This window comes from Rhinopithecus bieti, unplaced genomic scaffold (genome assembly GCF_001698545.2).
Source record: "Rhinopithecus bieti isolate Rb0 unplaced genomic scaffold, ASM169854v2 scaffold_34943, whole genome shotgun sequence".
In the NCBI taxonomy this organism is placed as follows: domain Eukaryota; kingdom Metazoa; phylum Chordata; class Mammalia; order Primates; family Cercopithecidae; genus Rhinopithecus; species Rhinopithecus bieti.
This window is the reverse complement of record NW_016815584.1, coordinates 328,175-343,716: the sequence shown is the minus strand read 5'-3', so window position 1 is coordinate 343,716 and position 15,542 is coordinate 328,175. Positions and strand designations below refer to the sequence as shown.

Sequence of the window (15,542 nt, the reverse complement as noted above, 5' to 3'; positions counted from 1 at the left end):
CCATCCTATTTCCCTTCTTTCTGTCTCTACATTAATAGAGCACAAATCATTTACAGCTTGGTCCACTCACCCTGAATCTTTTCCACTTTGATACACAAACTTCTATTTCTTCTCCTTTGAACCCCTGATTTGCTCCCTATGTCCCTCATGGAGCGTGTAACCACCCAAAGTTTGGCCCAGGGATAAGGCCAGGAAGCACCAGCTACTTGAGAGTAAAGTCGCTGATCCTACGTGTGGGCTCTAGGGGGCGATGCAGTGTAAGGTCTGTCCTGGTACAGGAGGAGCAGCAGTCTTGCTCCCCACAGAGCTTTGAGTAGCTGGACCAAAAGAGTGCTCCACAGAGAGAAGATATCGGTGCCGGGAAACAACAGTGCCCTGAGGAAGGGCCATTTCTAGAAGCCCCGTGCTGACACAGGGGTGCTAGTTCCTCTTCAAGAGCCCACTTTCTGGGGTGGGGCAATATCTCCAGCAGAGGTGGACTGGAAAGGACCCCCCTACCCCGCCCGCCGTAAGCTTAGCTGGAGCCATGGCCTCTGCACGCATCTCGACGCTTGCGATGCTCTTCACATTGAGTGAGTAATATCCCCTTACCATTTTCCACTCGCATGATCCACTTACATGCTCTTTAGCAGCTTCACTGATGCAGCTTGGATTAATTTACAGGTGGGCTGAGAACTCAGCCAGAAGATCAGGTCACGGTCGCTGAAGGGAATCCTCTGACTGTGAAATGCACCTATTCAGTCTCTGGAAACCCTTATCTTTTTTGGTATGTTCAATACCCCAAACAAGGCCTCCAGTTCCTTCTGAAATACATCACAGGGGACAACCTGGTTAAAGGCAGCTATGGCTTTGAAGCTGAATTTAACAAGAGCCAAACCTCTTTCCACCTGAAGAAACCATCTGCCCTTGTGAGCGACTCCGCTTTGTACTTCTGTGCTGTGAGAGACACACTGATAGGGGCTGCAGGGGGAGCAGAACACAAACTTTGAGTCTAGTAAAGCCCATTTTCTTGAAGCCTTTGTTCCTCCACGAGAGTGGTGTGGTTCCAGGATATGTCACTTATTATAGTTAAACTACAGTTTAAAACCATAGAATTTGCTCATTCAGCAGGTGTTTATTGAGTCCTGATGTGCCAGGTACTGGGCTAAGCACCGGTCATAAAAAGGTGAAAGAAGTGTAAAACAAATAGAAAAAAACATAGGGGAAAATTACCATGACATTGGTCTGGGCAAGGAGTTCCTTCTTTCTTTATTTCCTTTCCCTTCCTTCCTTCCTTCTTCCTTCCTTCCTTCCTTCCTTCCTTCCTTCTTCGCTTCTTTCCTTCTTCTTCGCTTCGCTTCCTTCCTTCTTCTTTCTCTCTCTCTCTCTCTCTCTTTCTTTCTTTCTTCTTTCCTTTTTTCTTTCTTTCTGAAAAGGGGTTTATTTTCAACAGACATTTCTTTTTATACCAAGGTGAAATGTCATCATCATCATAATTTTGCAATGTTACATACCCAGTTGAGACCATTAAAAAAATTAGGTTCATGGGATACATGTCCAAATTTGTTACGAAAGCATATTGTGTGATTCTGTGGTTTGGGCATCTATTGATCCTGCCACCCAAAGAGCGAACATAGTACTCAGGGGAGAGCTTTTCATCTCTTGTGAGCAAGGAATTTTCGGATATGACCCCAAAAGCACAGGCAACATAAGCAAAATTAGACAAAAGGTACTATATTAAACTAAAAAGCTTCTGCACAGCAAAAGAAACAATAAACAGAGTGAAGAGAAAGCCTATGGAATGGGAGAAAATATTTGCAAACTCTACATCTGATAAGGGGTTAATATTCAAAATGTTTGAGAAGCTCACATACCAAAAGCACCCAAATAACCTGATTAAAAAATAAGCCAAGGACCTGAATAGCCATTTCTCAAATGAAGACATACAAATGGCTGAGAGGTATATAAAAAATACTCAACATAAGTAATCATCAGGAAGGTGCAAATTAAGACCACAATTAGGTATCACCTCACAACCTATTAGGTTGGCTATTATCAAAAAGACAAAAGATAACAACCATTGGTGAGAAGGTGAAGAGAAGGGAACTCTTCCACACTGTTGGTGACAATGTAAATTCCATAGCGTGCAGCCATTATGGAAAACAGTAGGGAGGTTTCTCAAAACACCAAAAATAGAACTACTATATGATCCAGCAGTCTCACTACTGGGCATATATCCAAAGAAAATGAAATCAGTATGTTAAAGAGATGTCTGCACTCCCATGTTTATTGCAGCACTATTCACAATAACCAAGATATGGAGTCAACCTAAGCGCCCATCCTTGGACGAATGGGTAAAGAAAACATGGCATATATACACAATGGAATACTATTCAGTCTTAAAAAAGGAAGAAATCCTGCCATTTGTGATGACACAGTTGAACCTGGAGGACATTATGTCAAGTGAAATAAACCAGACACAGAAAGACAAATACCACATAATCTCACTTATTTGTGTAATAAAAAAGTTGAATTTATCGAAGCAGAGTAGAATTGTGGTTACCAGAGGCTTGTGAGGGGAATGGAAAGGGACTGGAGAGATGTTGGTTAAATGATACAAAATTTTAATTAGATAGGAAGAATAAGTTCAAGAGATCTATTGTAATGGTGACTATAGCTAATAGTAATGTCTTTGCAACAGAAATTTCTTTTTCTTTTCTTTCTTTTTTTTTTTTTTTGAGACAGAGTCTTGCCCTGTTACCCAGGCTGGACTGCAGTGGAGTAATCTCAGCTCACTGCACCCTCCGCATCCCAGGTTCAAGCTATTCTTCTGCCTCGGCCTCCCAAGTAGCTGAGATTACAGGCACCTGCCACTACCCCCAGCTAGTTTTTTGTATTTTCAGTACAGACAGGGTTTCACATGTTGGCCAGACTGGTCTACAACTCCTGACCTTGTGATTCACCTGCCTCAGCCTCCCAAAGTGCTGGGATTACAGGCGTGAGCCACCACACCCAGCTGCAACAGAAATTTCTAAAAATTGCTGAAAGTAGATTTTAAGTGTTCTTACCACAAAAACATATGTATGTGAGGTACTGCATATGTTAATTAGCTTGATTTAGCCATTCCACAATATACACATATTTCAAAACATTATGTTGTATACCATATATATATATATATATATATATATATATATACACACACACACACAATTTTATTTGTCAATTTATAAAAGAATTGAAAGAAGCTGTCCTTGATCCCTATGTGTCAGGTGTGATTCCAAACATTAATGAATGCATTTAATTCTCACAAGTATTATCATCAGCTTCACTTTACAGATGAAGAAGCAAAGTCACAGACTGTATCTTGCTCAAGTCACAAAGTTAATAACTGCTAAATTGCAACCCAGGCAGTCTGTCTCTAGGGCACACGGTCCAACCACTCCACTCCTCTGCCAGTCTATAGGCTTCTTGAGGCAAGAGACTGATTTTGGTGATGATGTAGCCCTAACTCCAGAAAGGGTTGCTGTCAAAAAAGGGTTGGTTATATGAATGAACAATAAACTGACACTCTAAACGGTTTGGTGTGTGCCAAGACAGAGAATTCAAAAAATGCTCTATGAGATGAGGATATAGGAATAGCTTGGCTGTGAAAGAAGACAGAAGAAGTCTGTAATGGGAGGAGAGTTTGAATCAAGGAAGGGTGTAAACGTGTAGTTCTTATAAGGATAGTTGCTTACAGTTCCTATGTTCACATCTTACGTATGCTCTTGAGAGGAGCTGGACTTAATGCACCTTTCTTTCTTTATCTTTCCCCAAGTTCGAGTGTCCTGGGAAGGGCTCTGTTTGACTCAGTGTGAGTTAAGTGGCTCTTCCTTGGACTAATCAGTGGTGGCCATGGGTGCAGGCTGCTTGGATTAGCCCAGCTTGGGTTCCACCTTTGGTGGCTGGGGGTGGGAGTGAGGATTCTGCAGGTTAGCAGCTCTGTTTTGAACTACATGGTTAAAAGGAGTATGTCCCCAAATAAATTAATTTTTACACAGGGATCTACATCTGTTTATTTTTTCCCCCAAATGGATAGACAGTAGTTCTTATACCACCTCCTGAAAAATTCACTTTTGCCCCGTAGACTTGAAATACCACATTTATAGTACATTAAATTCCTACATATACCTAGATCTACTTTTGAACTCTTGATTTTTATAGTTTTATGCTAGAATGTGCTGCTTCAGGGAGATTCACTCTGCAGCCTTTGGTTTGTACCTTGTGATTTACTGGCCTTCTTTTCCTATCCCTCAATCCATCACATACCCTAAGGAGCCTTATACACGAGGATGTGGACATGTTAGCCCACATGTCTACAGTCTAGGCAAACAGTGATCTTTTGGCCACCCATTGGGCCTAGAGTTGTGTACACAGGTGGGATATCTGCTTCTGGGAAGATAATCCTTGAGAGAGGCCCATGCAGATCTTAAAAGTGGGTTTGGGGATGTTTGTGCAGGGAATTCTGAAATCCTGGGTACCCAGAATATGGTCAAGAAGAGGTATTTAGACTCTAAAGGGTCATGTCTTCTGTGTCCAGTGATTTTCTCATGGGGAAGGGATAGGAACACCTGAATGATGGCTGGGGTGGAGGCACAGAACTCTGAGCAGGGACATCACTTGCTCAGGTCTAGGGGTGGCAGTGTTCTGTACCATTATTGCCAAAATACATTTGAGTTCATGAAACCATGGTATCTGTTTTAGATTTAGGTACACAGGTGCCATAACTCTAGGTGAGCTCTCAGCCACCATCATTGTTTCACTCCAAAGGAAGTTCATGTCCATAGGAATATTTTTAGCACATTACACCATTAACCTGGCTGTGTGGCCTCTTTCTGCCTTTGATACTTATAAATACATTTTATGCAAGTCCTGCAAAGGAAAGAAGTCTTTTTATACAATTATCACTTATTTATTCAGTTAGCTATTCACTTATTCACTCAATGATTATTTGTGGAGTTTCGACTATGTGCCCGGCCGGCATCGTTATCATCCCTGCGGATGCAGTGGTGAACAGATCTTTCCCTCCAGTCATTCCCCAGGCTGCACACATGTTGATATCATTTCCCTACCCAAATAGAACTACTTCTTAGTCAAAGAGATACAACTCTCAAGATATTTGCTTCTCAAGAAAATTCTCCAAGGTTAAGCTGGCTCTTAGATATTAATCTTTTGTCATGTGGTAGTGATTGGTGGTGGTGGTGATGGGAGTGGAGTTATGTAGGGAAATGGGAATCTATATTTTCCCCCTTTTTAAAGGTGGTTGAGAGGGAACACCTATGTCTTTTAGAAGTTCTGTTTTGACTTAACGAAAAGTTAGTCTTGCATTCCTTTTCCTGTTTGTTGGAAAATACTCCTTATAACCAGATAAACTTCAGGAAAAACTAGAAATTCTGGAGAATTTATCATCATTAGATTTCTTTTTCTCCCCCCTTTTGTATCACTTCAAGAACTTTGTGGAAAGAGAACTGAATTAAGAATTAGGAAGCATAGGTTGTTCCTGATTCTTCCTCTAAGTAACTATGTGACATTGGACATGCCATTTCTACTCTATGTGCCTCATCTCTTAATTAATGAAATTGAGATAATTGGAAGGATTGTTGTGAGGATTGCTGTATGTATGAAATATGTCTTGGACCCCAAATAAGAGTGGGTATTTAGGTAGGCACAGCAATCAGATACCTAAGACACCATCCCTGTGGAGCCCTTATAACTGCCCTGAACTGCTGACATTTGAACTGTATCATGATAAATTACTTTCCTTTGGCCTTTGTTGTATCAGTTGGACCTATATTCTAATTTAATCTTCTATACCTGAAAACCTGCTTTCAGGAAAGGGGCTAATATTATCTATGTATATTGTGGTTAAGTTGTGTTTAAGCACTAATTTAAAAAAGTTATTGTGGAATCACAGTTTTTGTCCTTGAAATATAATTTTAAGCATTTTAGACAAGGTAAAGGTAGAGAAACATGATTTGGGGAAGAAAAGTTGTCCTGGTTTTCCTGAGAACACTATATAGACAGTCATCTTCTCATCTATGTAAGAATCTGCCCCTGCCTGGATACAAGGGAGACACTTCTCCCTGCAGTCTTCCGTGCTACATTCAGTCCTCCCTCCTCTCATCTTTCCCTGATTGTGTAGTGAGTTTCACTAGGTTCTCTGAAAGAATCTTTGAATTTCATTCTAATTCTCAAAAGGTGTGCTTCTGTGATATGCAAAAGTTGGTGGGGATTCACTGTAGTATAAGAACATAAATTCCAGAAGCGGCCATAGATAAGTTATGGTCACTCGCTGTCATCAGCACTGCAGGGATCCGACACAGATCCTGCAAAATGCCTCCTTCTGCAGTATCAGTAATGAACAAGTATTAAATAAAGTGATATTTAACTGTTAAATTAGCAATTATAAACTATATAAACAGTATTGACAAAGAGTAAATAGGTACTGAAGTATACTATTGATGGCATAAACTCATACGATGCTTTTGGGAGGCAATCTGGCAATCTTCACTGTCTCTCTTTTCTCACTTTTTTTTTTTTTTTTTTTTTTGAGATGGAGTCTTGCTCTGTTGCCCAGGCTGGAGTGCAGTGGCACCATTGGGGCTCCCTGCAAGCTCTGCCTCCCAGTTTCAAGCTATTCTCCTGCCTCAGTCTGCAGAGTAGCTGGGACTACAGGTGCCCATCATCACGCCCGGCTAATGTTTTGTATTTTTAGTAGAGACGGGATTTCACCGTGTTAGCCAGGGTGATCTCGATCTCCTGACCTTGTGATCCGCCCACCTCGGCCTCCCAAAGTACTGGGATTACAGGCGTGAGCCACCTCACCCAGCTCTCTTTTCTCACTTTTTACTCACCCTTCTACCCATTGAAGTGTGGTTTTTAACTTCCACCATTGGCCCAAACTATTCTTGCCAAGGTTAACAACAAGTTTCTTGGGTTATATCCAATGATTATTGATTGTTCCCTCTTTGAAACCTGGTCCTCTTTTGGTTTCTGGTACACCACTCTCTTTAAAAAAGAAAAAGTTAACAGCTGACTTTCAATAGACAGCAGTGAGGGAGCTGCTCTGCTACATGTGAAACCCCAGCCCACCTCTCTCTTTTTGATGTTCTTATATCTTTGGCTGAACCTGCTCTGTCCTTTTTTTGTGGGCTTTTCTTCTTCTGCTCACTCTTTAAAGTTTGTGTTCTCTTTTTTTTTTGAGACAGAGTCTCACTCTTGTCATCCAGGCTGGAGTGCAGTGGTGCGATCTTGGCTCACTGCAACCTCCATCTCCCAGGTTCAAGCAATTTTCATTCCTCAGCCTCCTGAGTAGCTGGAATTACAGGTGCCCGTCACCATGTCTGGTAAATTTTTGTACTTTTAGTAGAGACAGGGTTTTGCCATGTTGGCCAGTCTGGTCTCGAACTCCTGACATCAAGTGATCTGCCAGTTGGTATTCTTTAGGATTCCTCCCTTGGCCTATTTATTTTCTCAGTCAACAATTTTTTTTCTGGGTAATATTATCCATGCTATGCTTCGACTATTATTTGCTGATTATTTTCAGCTCATATATCTCTTCTGAGCTTCAATTTAATATATCAAACTGGATTTTTGACCTATGTGGATTTTCCAAAAGCACCTCAAATCAATGGTGCAAAGCTTAGCTCTTTATCTTTCTTCCTTCCTCCCCACCTCCACCAAATGCAACAAAACAAAAGAAGATAAAGTTGCTCCTTCTTTTGTGTTTTTCGTATCAAACAACACGACCATCATCCACCCAAGTGCCATCCACTTTCTTACTCCAAGTCTGTCTAGATTCTGTGCCTTCTGCCTCTTTCTATTCAGTCTAGTTTTCATCAGGCTCATTCTTCCTCTTCTGTTAGGTTTTAGTTTAGGTGGGTGTCACTGCTGCTGGGAAGCCTTCCTGCAACCCTACAACCAAAACAGTTTCACTTCCTGTGTGTTCCTATGGTGCTTTATGCTTTCATGATCACAGCAGTTATCATGAGGACTATCATTGCTTTTAAAATTCTCTTCCTTCTCACTAGACCACTGGGTCTTTCTCATCACTGAATGGCCAGTGTCTACCTCAGTGCCTGATTCTAATATGGGCTCCACAAATATTTGTGGATTGAATAAATGGATACTTCACAAGAGTCTTAAAATGTTCTTACTCGAACCCAGGAAATCCTCTTTGCAGAAGCTAGTCTAAAGAAACAATTGGAAGTTTAGACAAAGATTTATGTACAAAGGAGTTTATCATCGTATTCTTTCTAAAATCCAAATGTTTAATACTCGAGAAATTGGTAAATAAATTATAGTACATTTCTGCCATGGACTATGTTGAGGCTATTAAAACTGGAATTTTATGTATATCTATTGATAAGAAAGAATGTTTGGAAAATAGTATTAAGTTGAAAAAAACTCCAGCATGTGCAAATGTGTGTGTGTTCATGTGCACACAGAATTCAATTGTGTTAACAATAGCCATGCAAAACAGAGGATTAAAAGCAGTATGCCTAAATATTATCAATGATTATTTCTGGGCTATGGTATTATATATGATTTTAAAATACTGTCCCATATTTTCCAAATTCTATATTTAGAATTAATCTTCCTAACCAGAAAAAGTCCCACTTAAAAAAAATTCAAAATATCCCCTTGTAGTTGGCTATTGCTTAGGGCATGGTTTTTCTTTCATAACTTTAGGAATTTCCTAAAATTCTTTTAACAATGGTCTAATTTTTTTATTAAAATATATATAAAAAAATTAATGCAAGTGATAATGCTCCCCTATGTGTTCACTCAAATACTTTTGAACACCAGAAAATGTTTTGCAAAGGAAAGTATATATATATCAGGTTAAGGTTCTCCAGAGAAAACAGAATATAAGATTATCTATCTTTCTTTCTTTCTTGTCTTTCTTTCTTTCTTATCTTTCTTTCATTTCTTTCTTTCTATCTATCTGTTATCTATACATAAATGCTTATTGGAATATATATTTATAGAATATATATGTAATTATTGGTTATATATAAATCTTGATCCAAGTCTAAAGGGTCAAGAATCGGAGGCACTGATGTTGGAGGGCAGGGAAGATGATGCCCAGCTCAAGCAGAGAGAGGAAATTGTCTTTCCTCTATCCTTTTTGTTCTATTCAGGCCCTCAGTGAATCGGGTGATGCCCACCTGCATTGATTAGGGTGGTCTTTACTCCCCGTCTAACCAATCCTGAAATGTGAATCTTTTCTGAAAACACCCTCACAACACACCCCAAGTAACATATTTACCAGCCACCTGGGTATCCTTTAGCCTAGGCCAGGTTGACACATAAAGTCAACAATCGCAACCTAACCATATTATATATAATATATTATAGCACCATATATTAGTTTGCTAAGGCTGTGGGTAACAAGAGGCCATAAACTGGGTGGCTTAAACAACAGACATGAATTGTTCCACAGTTCTGGAGGACAGGAGTTCAAAATCAAGGTGGTTTGGCCATGGTTGCTTCCTTCCTGAGGGCTGTGATGGAAGGACCTGTTCTAGGCCTCATGTTCTTGGCTTGGAAGATAGTCCATCTTTTCCCTGTACCTCTTCAAATTTTCTTTCCTAATTTTTGTCCATTCTCGGTGTCCGTATTCCCCCTTTTTATAAGGGACACCAGTCCATCCTTCCCCAGTTTTGGATTCGAACCCACCCAAATACCTCATTGTAACTTGATTACCCTGTAAAACTGTCCTCCAATAAGGTCACCTTCTGAGGTAACTAGGATTTGGACTCACAAACAATGCATATAAAGTTTTTGGGTGGGAGGAAGACACAATTCAACCACAGCACACCACTACCATCATAATTACTTTCATTCCATAAGGCTGAGGGATAGAAAAACTGGTTCTAATGTTTCTCCTCCAGTTGCCTGGGTATCCCAGTAATATCTCCAAGTGAGGTAAACAGGTGGCAGACGCAGAAACATCAAGTCCATTTTTGGCCTGAAAAAGGAAGATCATTTTGGCTTGGTGATATTTCCTGCATTAAAACATATTTGTATTTTTTTTTTTTTTTTTTTTTTTGAAGACGCAGTCTCGCTCTGTCTGTCACCCAGGCTGGAGTGTAGTGGGGCGATCTCGGCTCACTGCAACCTCCGCCTTCTGGGTTCAAGCGATTCTCCTGCCTCAGCCTCCTGAGTAGCTGGGACTACAGGCGCCCACCACCACCACGCCCAGCTAATTTTGTATTTTTAGTAGTGACGGGGTTTCACCGTATTAGCCAGGATGGTCTCGATCTCCTGATCTAGTGATCCGCCCGCCTCGGCCTCCCAAAGTGCCGGGATTACAGGCGTGAGCCACCGCGCCCGGCCCATAGTTTGTATTTTTATAGAACACTCTAGTTTAGAAATAATTTACGTATGTTCATTTAATCCTTATAATCTCTCTTGCCGAGATGAAGAAATTGTGCCTCTCAAATGGTGATTTGAACAAAATTGCACAGCTATCAAATCCAAAGGATTGTTTCTATTCAGTGTGTCTAACTTTTCATTCACCGTTTTCTTCCATAACTGAAAATAGACCCCATAGTCCAAACCAAGCTATCTGCTATTGCGTTTACGAAGAAATGTGATATTCCATAAACTGTGCGGATCTGAGACCTACTGACTTGGGTGAAACATTTTTTCTGAGTATAGTTACCACAAGAGGTCGCTGTTGCAACGAGTTGAGTTTAAAGCGTAACCCATTTATTTTCACTTCTGTACAAGGTGTTTTAGTATCTTCAGGTCCCTCATAAAAACATCCTTGCTCCTTCACTTGTTACTGAGGAAAGCCTGGTTATTTCATGACTTGTGATAGCTCCTCTGTCAAAATGTTACTAGAAACCATCAACACTCAATGATTTTTTTTTTTTTTTGCATGGGAAAATGGAAAAATTGCTGATTCAGAATGCTTTTGGTAATTCTAGACCTAGAAGAGGCACCTCCCAAGTATTTTCCAGTGATTTTTTTTTCATTCCCATATCATAGGAGAAAAGAACTCAGACAACATACCACTATCTTTTTCACATTAATGTGAATATCTAACATGTTTTGTTTATAGCATTCGGCTGATTCAATGAGTACTACCGTGTCTTTTGGATTCAATGAATACTACTGTGTCTTTTGGCTCTTTTCCTGAATGGCTTTATTTTTCTTTTCAGTTTTTGTGCTTCTGTTATAGGATTTATACTAATTGTTTCCTGAAGGTAGTGTGTATGGTAACTATGAAAAATTAGATATATAATCCTACACAACTGCCTTCTACTAGCCATGGTACTCTGCACTCTGAATCAGATGAGAAGAAAGGGAAAGGAACTACAATTTACTGTTGACTACATGCCGCAGGTTGACCCTGAAATCCATCTTACTGTTCCCATTTTACAGATGAAGAAACCAAGACTCAGGGGTGTGAGCTGCCTGAGGTCACAAGGTGGCAGAGTTGAGATTTAGATTTAGATCTGTCTGACACAACCTGTGCCTTTTCTTCTTGTTCACCTCACCTCCTCCTTGGTTAAGTGAGTGTTTCCAAACCAAATGTCCTATCCTAGCTGGTCAGTAGGGACTAATGAGGGGTTTGTTCCTCTGTTTAATATCTGTTACACAGGGTCTGAGAAGCGGGTATTAGTTGTGGATTTACTGGGATTATAAATGATCCCAGGGAATCAGGATATGGAAGGTCCAGTCCAGACTGCCTCATTTTCTCTTTCTTGGTATAGGATTAGGAATGCCCCTTTCTTCTTGGATAAATAGGGGTCAGTGGAGCATTGCAAGGCATAAAGTACCAAGTCAGGCAGGTTACACTTACTTAGACCATGACTGTCAATGAGTCCATGAGTGTCAGACCGACTGCAGTAGATGACCACCCTCTGGGGCTGTGGAAAGTAATGTAATGGGGAATAGGAGCCCAGTGGAATCTACCTTCTCATGGCTTTGCCTCATTTGGACCAAATCTTTAAGGGATTAGACCTCTGCAAAGATCTAAAATGAAATTCAGGCTGCTGTGCTTCAGTACCAGTATTTTTCACTCCCTACTCTTCTTGGGGATTTAGTTGAACTTTGAGGGGAGCCCTGCTCTGAGGAGCTGCTGCCCTGCTATTGGCTGCTCTCCTGGGACAGCCCTGAGTAAGAGCTGCTGGTGTGGGCCCTGGCAGTTGTTGCTGGGCTCACTGCAGCTCAGACGCAGCAAAAGAGCCTAGAACCTGGGTCCTAGTTTGCACCTTGAATATGAGGCAAGTGGCAAGAGTGATCGTGTTCCTGACCCTGAGTGAGTTATTTTGGGATGAAGAGGAATGGGATCTGGGCCTGATGATGCTGGAAAGGAATCTGTAACTTTGCCTGCTAGCAGTTGCTCTTTATCCAAGATGTAGAGGGATAGCTTCAGGGTCCCATTTTTCTCCAGGCAGCTCCTGAGCATTTATGTGAGATGTGTCTCAGGGAAGCAAAGATTTTCGGGGTTTCTAATCCCTAGGGTCTATCCATGGGTGGGAGATAGTAAACCTGGCACTTCTGTATATGTTTCCTTGGGCCTCCCTGGGATAAATATTTTTGTATTGAAACATAAATGAGAAGTAAATTGTATGTGTATGTATATGGCAGGGAAGTAGAGTGTGGGGATGGATTTGACTGTGAGAGGCTGCTGAGTAGGACCGTATAACTTACCTTGCTTTCAGGATAGGGGCTAGGATTGTGTTTTACTCCCATAGGTACTTTGAGCCTTGCTAAGACCACCCAGCCCATCTCCATGGACTCATATGAAGGACAAGAAGTGAACATAACCTGTAGCCACAACAACATTGCTACTAGTGATTATATCATGTGGTACCAACAGTTTCCCAACCAAGGACCGCGATTTATTATTCAAGGATACAAGGCAAACATTGCAAATGAAGTGGCTTCCTTGTTTATCCCCGCTGACAGAAAGTCCAGCACTCTGAGCCTGCCCCGGGTTGCCCTGAGCGACACTGCTGTATACTACTGCCTCGTGGGTGACACACACTGAGACAGACAGGCCTGCACCTGTGCAGTTTTCCTCTGTGGGGTGGGATGCACAGCCTAGAAAGAAGTCCAAAAATGCTTTCTAAAATGTTTATTTTCAAAAGATATTAGCAGATGTATGTATTCTTCTACTATTTGCAAAATTTATCTTATTTATTTTTTAAATAGATATTTCATTTACATGATCTAAAATTTAAAAAGTATAAAAGGGCATACAGCATGATGTCTTCCTTCTACCATGGTCCCTGGGTACTCAATTATCAAAGTGAGGTATCTGTGGTATTTATACTATTGTTGCTAAGTTCACTGGTACTCCTCAGTTTGTGTGTATAGATAGACACACAGTACATATACTTTATATGCATACCATGCACAGTCAACATGAGCAATATGCTTCTTAGCTTTTGAAACATTTAGCCTAAGTATCAGGTTATTATTTATAGCTGCACAGTTTGAACATCTTTGTGACCATTTCCAAGTATCTACATGCTGGTGTCCATGCGTCCCCTGAGATTAGATCTCTCAGTCTCTCTGTTGCCTGTCTTTCTCTTTTCTTTTGTCCCACTTCCCTGTTGTGGATGGTGTGTAATGGAAAATGGAGATGATGGTAGAGGAGGGGTGGGAGAGAATTTGTTTCTAATTTGCATAGTAGACTATTTTTGAAACATCTAAATGAGAAACATAGAGATTCTGGGTCATTATTAGTTTTTGAAGTTGGGTTCTTTGAGGCCCAAAGAGATAAGGATAACAGAAAATTTGCTGAGAATCCTGCTTGTGCTCCAGAGGCTTCATTAGGATCATGGGGTATGTTTTTGTTTGTTAGTTTTTGATGGGATGTTGTCTCTGATTTTGATCACGGGAAAGCAATATTTGATAATTTTATTTTTAAATCGAGAATGAGAGGATCAGGCTAGGTGGCGGGAGGAGGTTTCCATCTAGTTCATCTGAGGGTTTGGTGGGGGCGTAGTACTGTGGAAAGAAAATAAATATTTGTAGAATATTTGAGCCTATACACTCATCTCCTTTGGCTGACTTCTGTACACAGTGAGGAGGAGCCAGCAGAAAGCAGGAGTCCTGGTCCCCAAATGTCCAGGACGCAGCCAGCTCTTGTCTGAAGTGCACCACTATTTCCAGTACTTCCTGTGGCACAGACAATATCCTCAAAAAAGCCTAGTGTTTCTGATTTTCATATTCTTAATGGAGAAAATGAGGAAGGAATATTTAAAGCTTATTTGAATAAAGGCAATAAATACACCACTTTGCACAAAACAGACCCAAAGGCTGGAGACTCTGACACCTACAGTTTTGAGAGAAGCTCAAAGTGATTCCAAAGTCGCTGGACAGCCTCTGCCCAAAGCTGCACTCTGGTCATGAGAGTTGAGAGAGTGGGATAGAGGGACATCGCTGTAATGTTCCTGCCTACTTTTTTTTTTTTTTTGAGACGGAGTCTTGCTCTGTCGCCCAGGCTGGAGTGCAGTGGCGCGATCCGGGCCCACTGCAAGCTCCGCCTCCCGCGTTCAAGCCATTCTCCTGCCTCAGCCTCCCGAGTAGCTGGGACTACAGGCGCCCGCCACCACGCTCGGCTAATTTTTTGTAGTTTTAGTAGAGATGGGGTTTCACCATGTTAGCCAGGACGGTCTCGAACTCCTGACCTCGTGATCCGCCCACCTTGGCCTCCCAAAGTGCTGGGATTACAGGCGTGAGCCACTGCACCCGGCCTCTTGCCTACTTATGAATGTCAGTACCCATATATTAGAGGCTGTGTGGGATTATCTGAAGAAGATATTATACTATTCTGTAGATAATTGATCTCCAAAAAAAAATTAAAGATGGAATATTGGATTGGAAAATTTCAAAATGTTTTTATCCACTTGGAGTTCATCCCATGCCTGCTCCTGGGATCTTGGTTGGAAGATGCCTTTGGGGTACTCCAGAGGAAAAGAACCGTGCTGTGGAGATGCGGAGCCGGGTTATGGTGCCATGGAGATGGGGAGCCGGGTGGAGGCATTGACTGTGAGGAAACAACACAACTAGCTCTTGTTTCAATGTCTGCTTTTATGACCAGGCATGTGTATGTTAGCCACTTTGGAAGAAAGAGTTGAACAGCCACTGAGGGGTGGTAGAAAGGGCACTCTAATTCTAATTGTACTTTATTTTTGCTACATGCTCTGGGCAGCAAAACAGACTGGAAAAATAATCAGCTCTAAAGCCAGGCATTCCTGGATTTGAATCTGAGATCTCTTGCTGTAAAGAGTTTGACCTTAGTCAAATACTTTTGGCATTTGGACTTTAATACTTTGTCTATAAAATGAGGGTCAGCCGGGCGCGGTGGCTCAAGCCTGTAATCCCAGCACTTTGGGAGGCTGAGACGGGTGGATCACGAGGTCAGGAGATCGAGACCATCCTGGCTAACACGGTGAAATCCCGTCTCTACTAAAAATACAAAAAAACTAGCCGGGCGAGGTGAAGGGCGCCTGTAGTCCCAGCTACTCGGGAGGCTGAGGCAGGAGAATGGC

General features: G+C 41.5%; 2 gene segments (V, D, J or C); both read left to right on the top strand.

The window, feature by feature from the left end:
* The first annotated feature begins 293 nt into the window (after window positions 1-293).
* LOC108516116 (T-cell receptor alpha chain V region PY14-like) lies at window positions 294-989 on the top strand. The segment is given in 2 exon segments: window positions 294-572; window positions 664-989. Coding segments are annotated over 2 exon segments (372 nt in total).
* Window positions 990-12,179: 11,190 nt separating this feature from the next.
* LOC108516159 (Ig kappa chain V-III region NG9-like) lies at window positions 12,180-13,054 on the top strand. The segment is given in 2 exon segments: window positions 12,180-12,295; window positions 12,735-13,054. Coding segments are annotated over 2 exon segments (336 nt in total).
* Window positions 13,055-15,542: the final 2,488 nt, after the last annotated feature.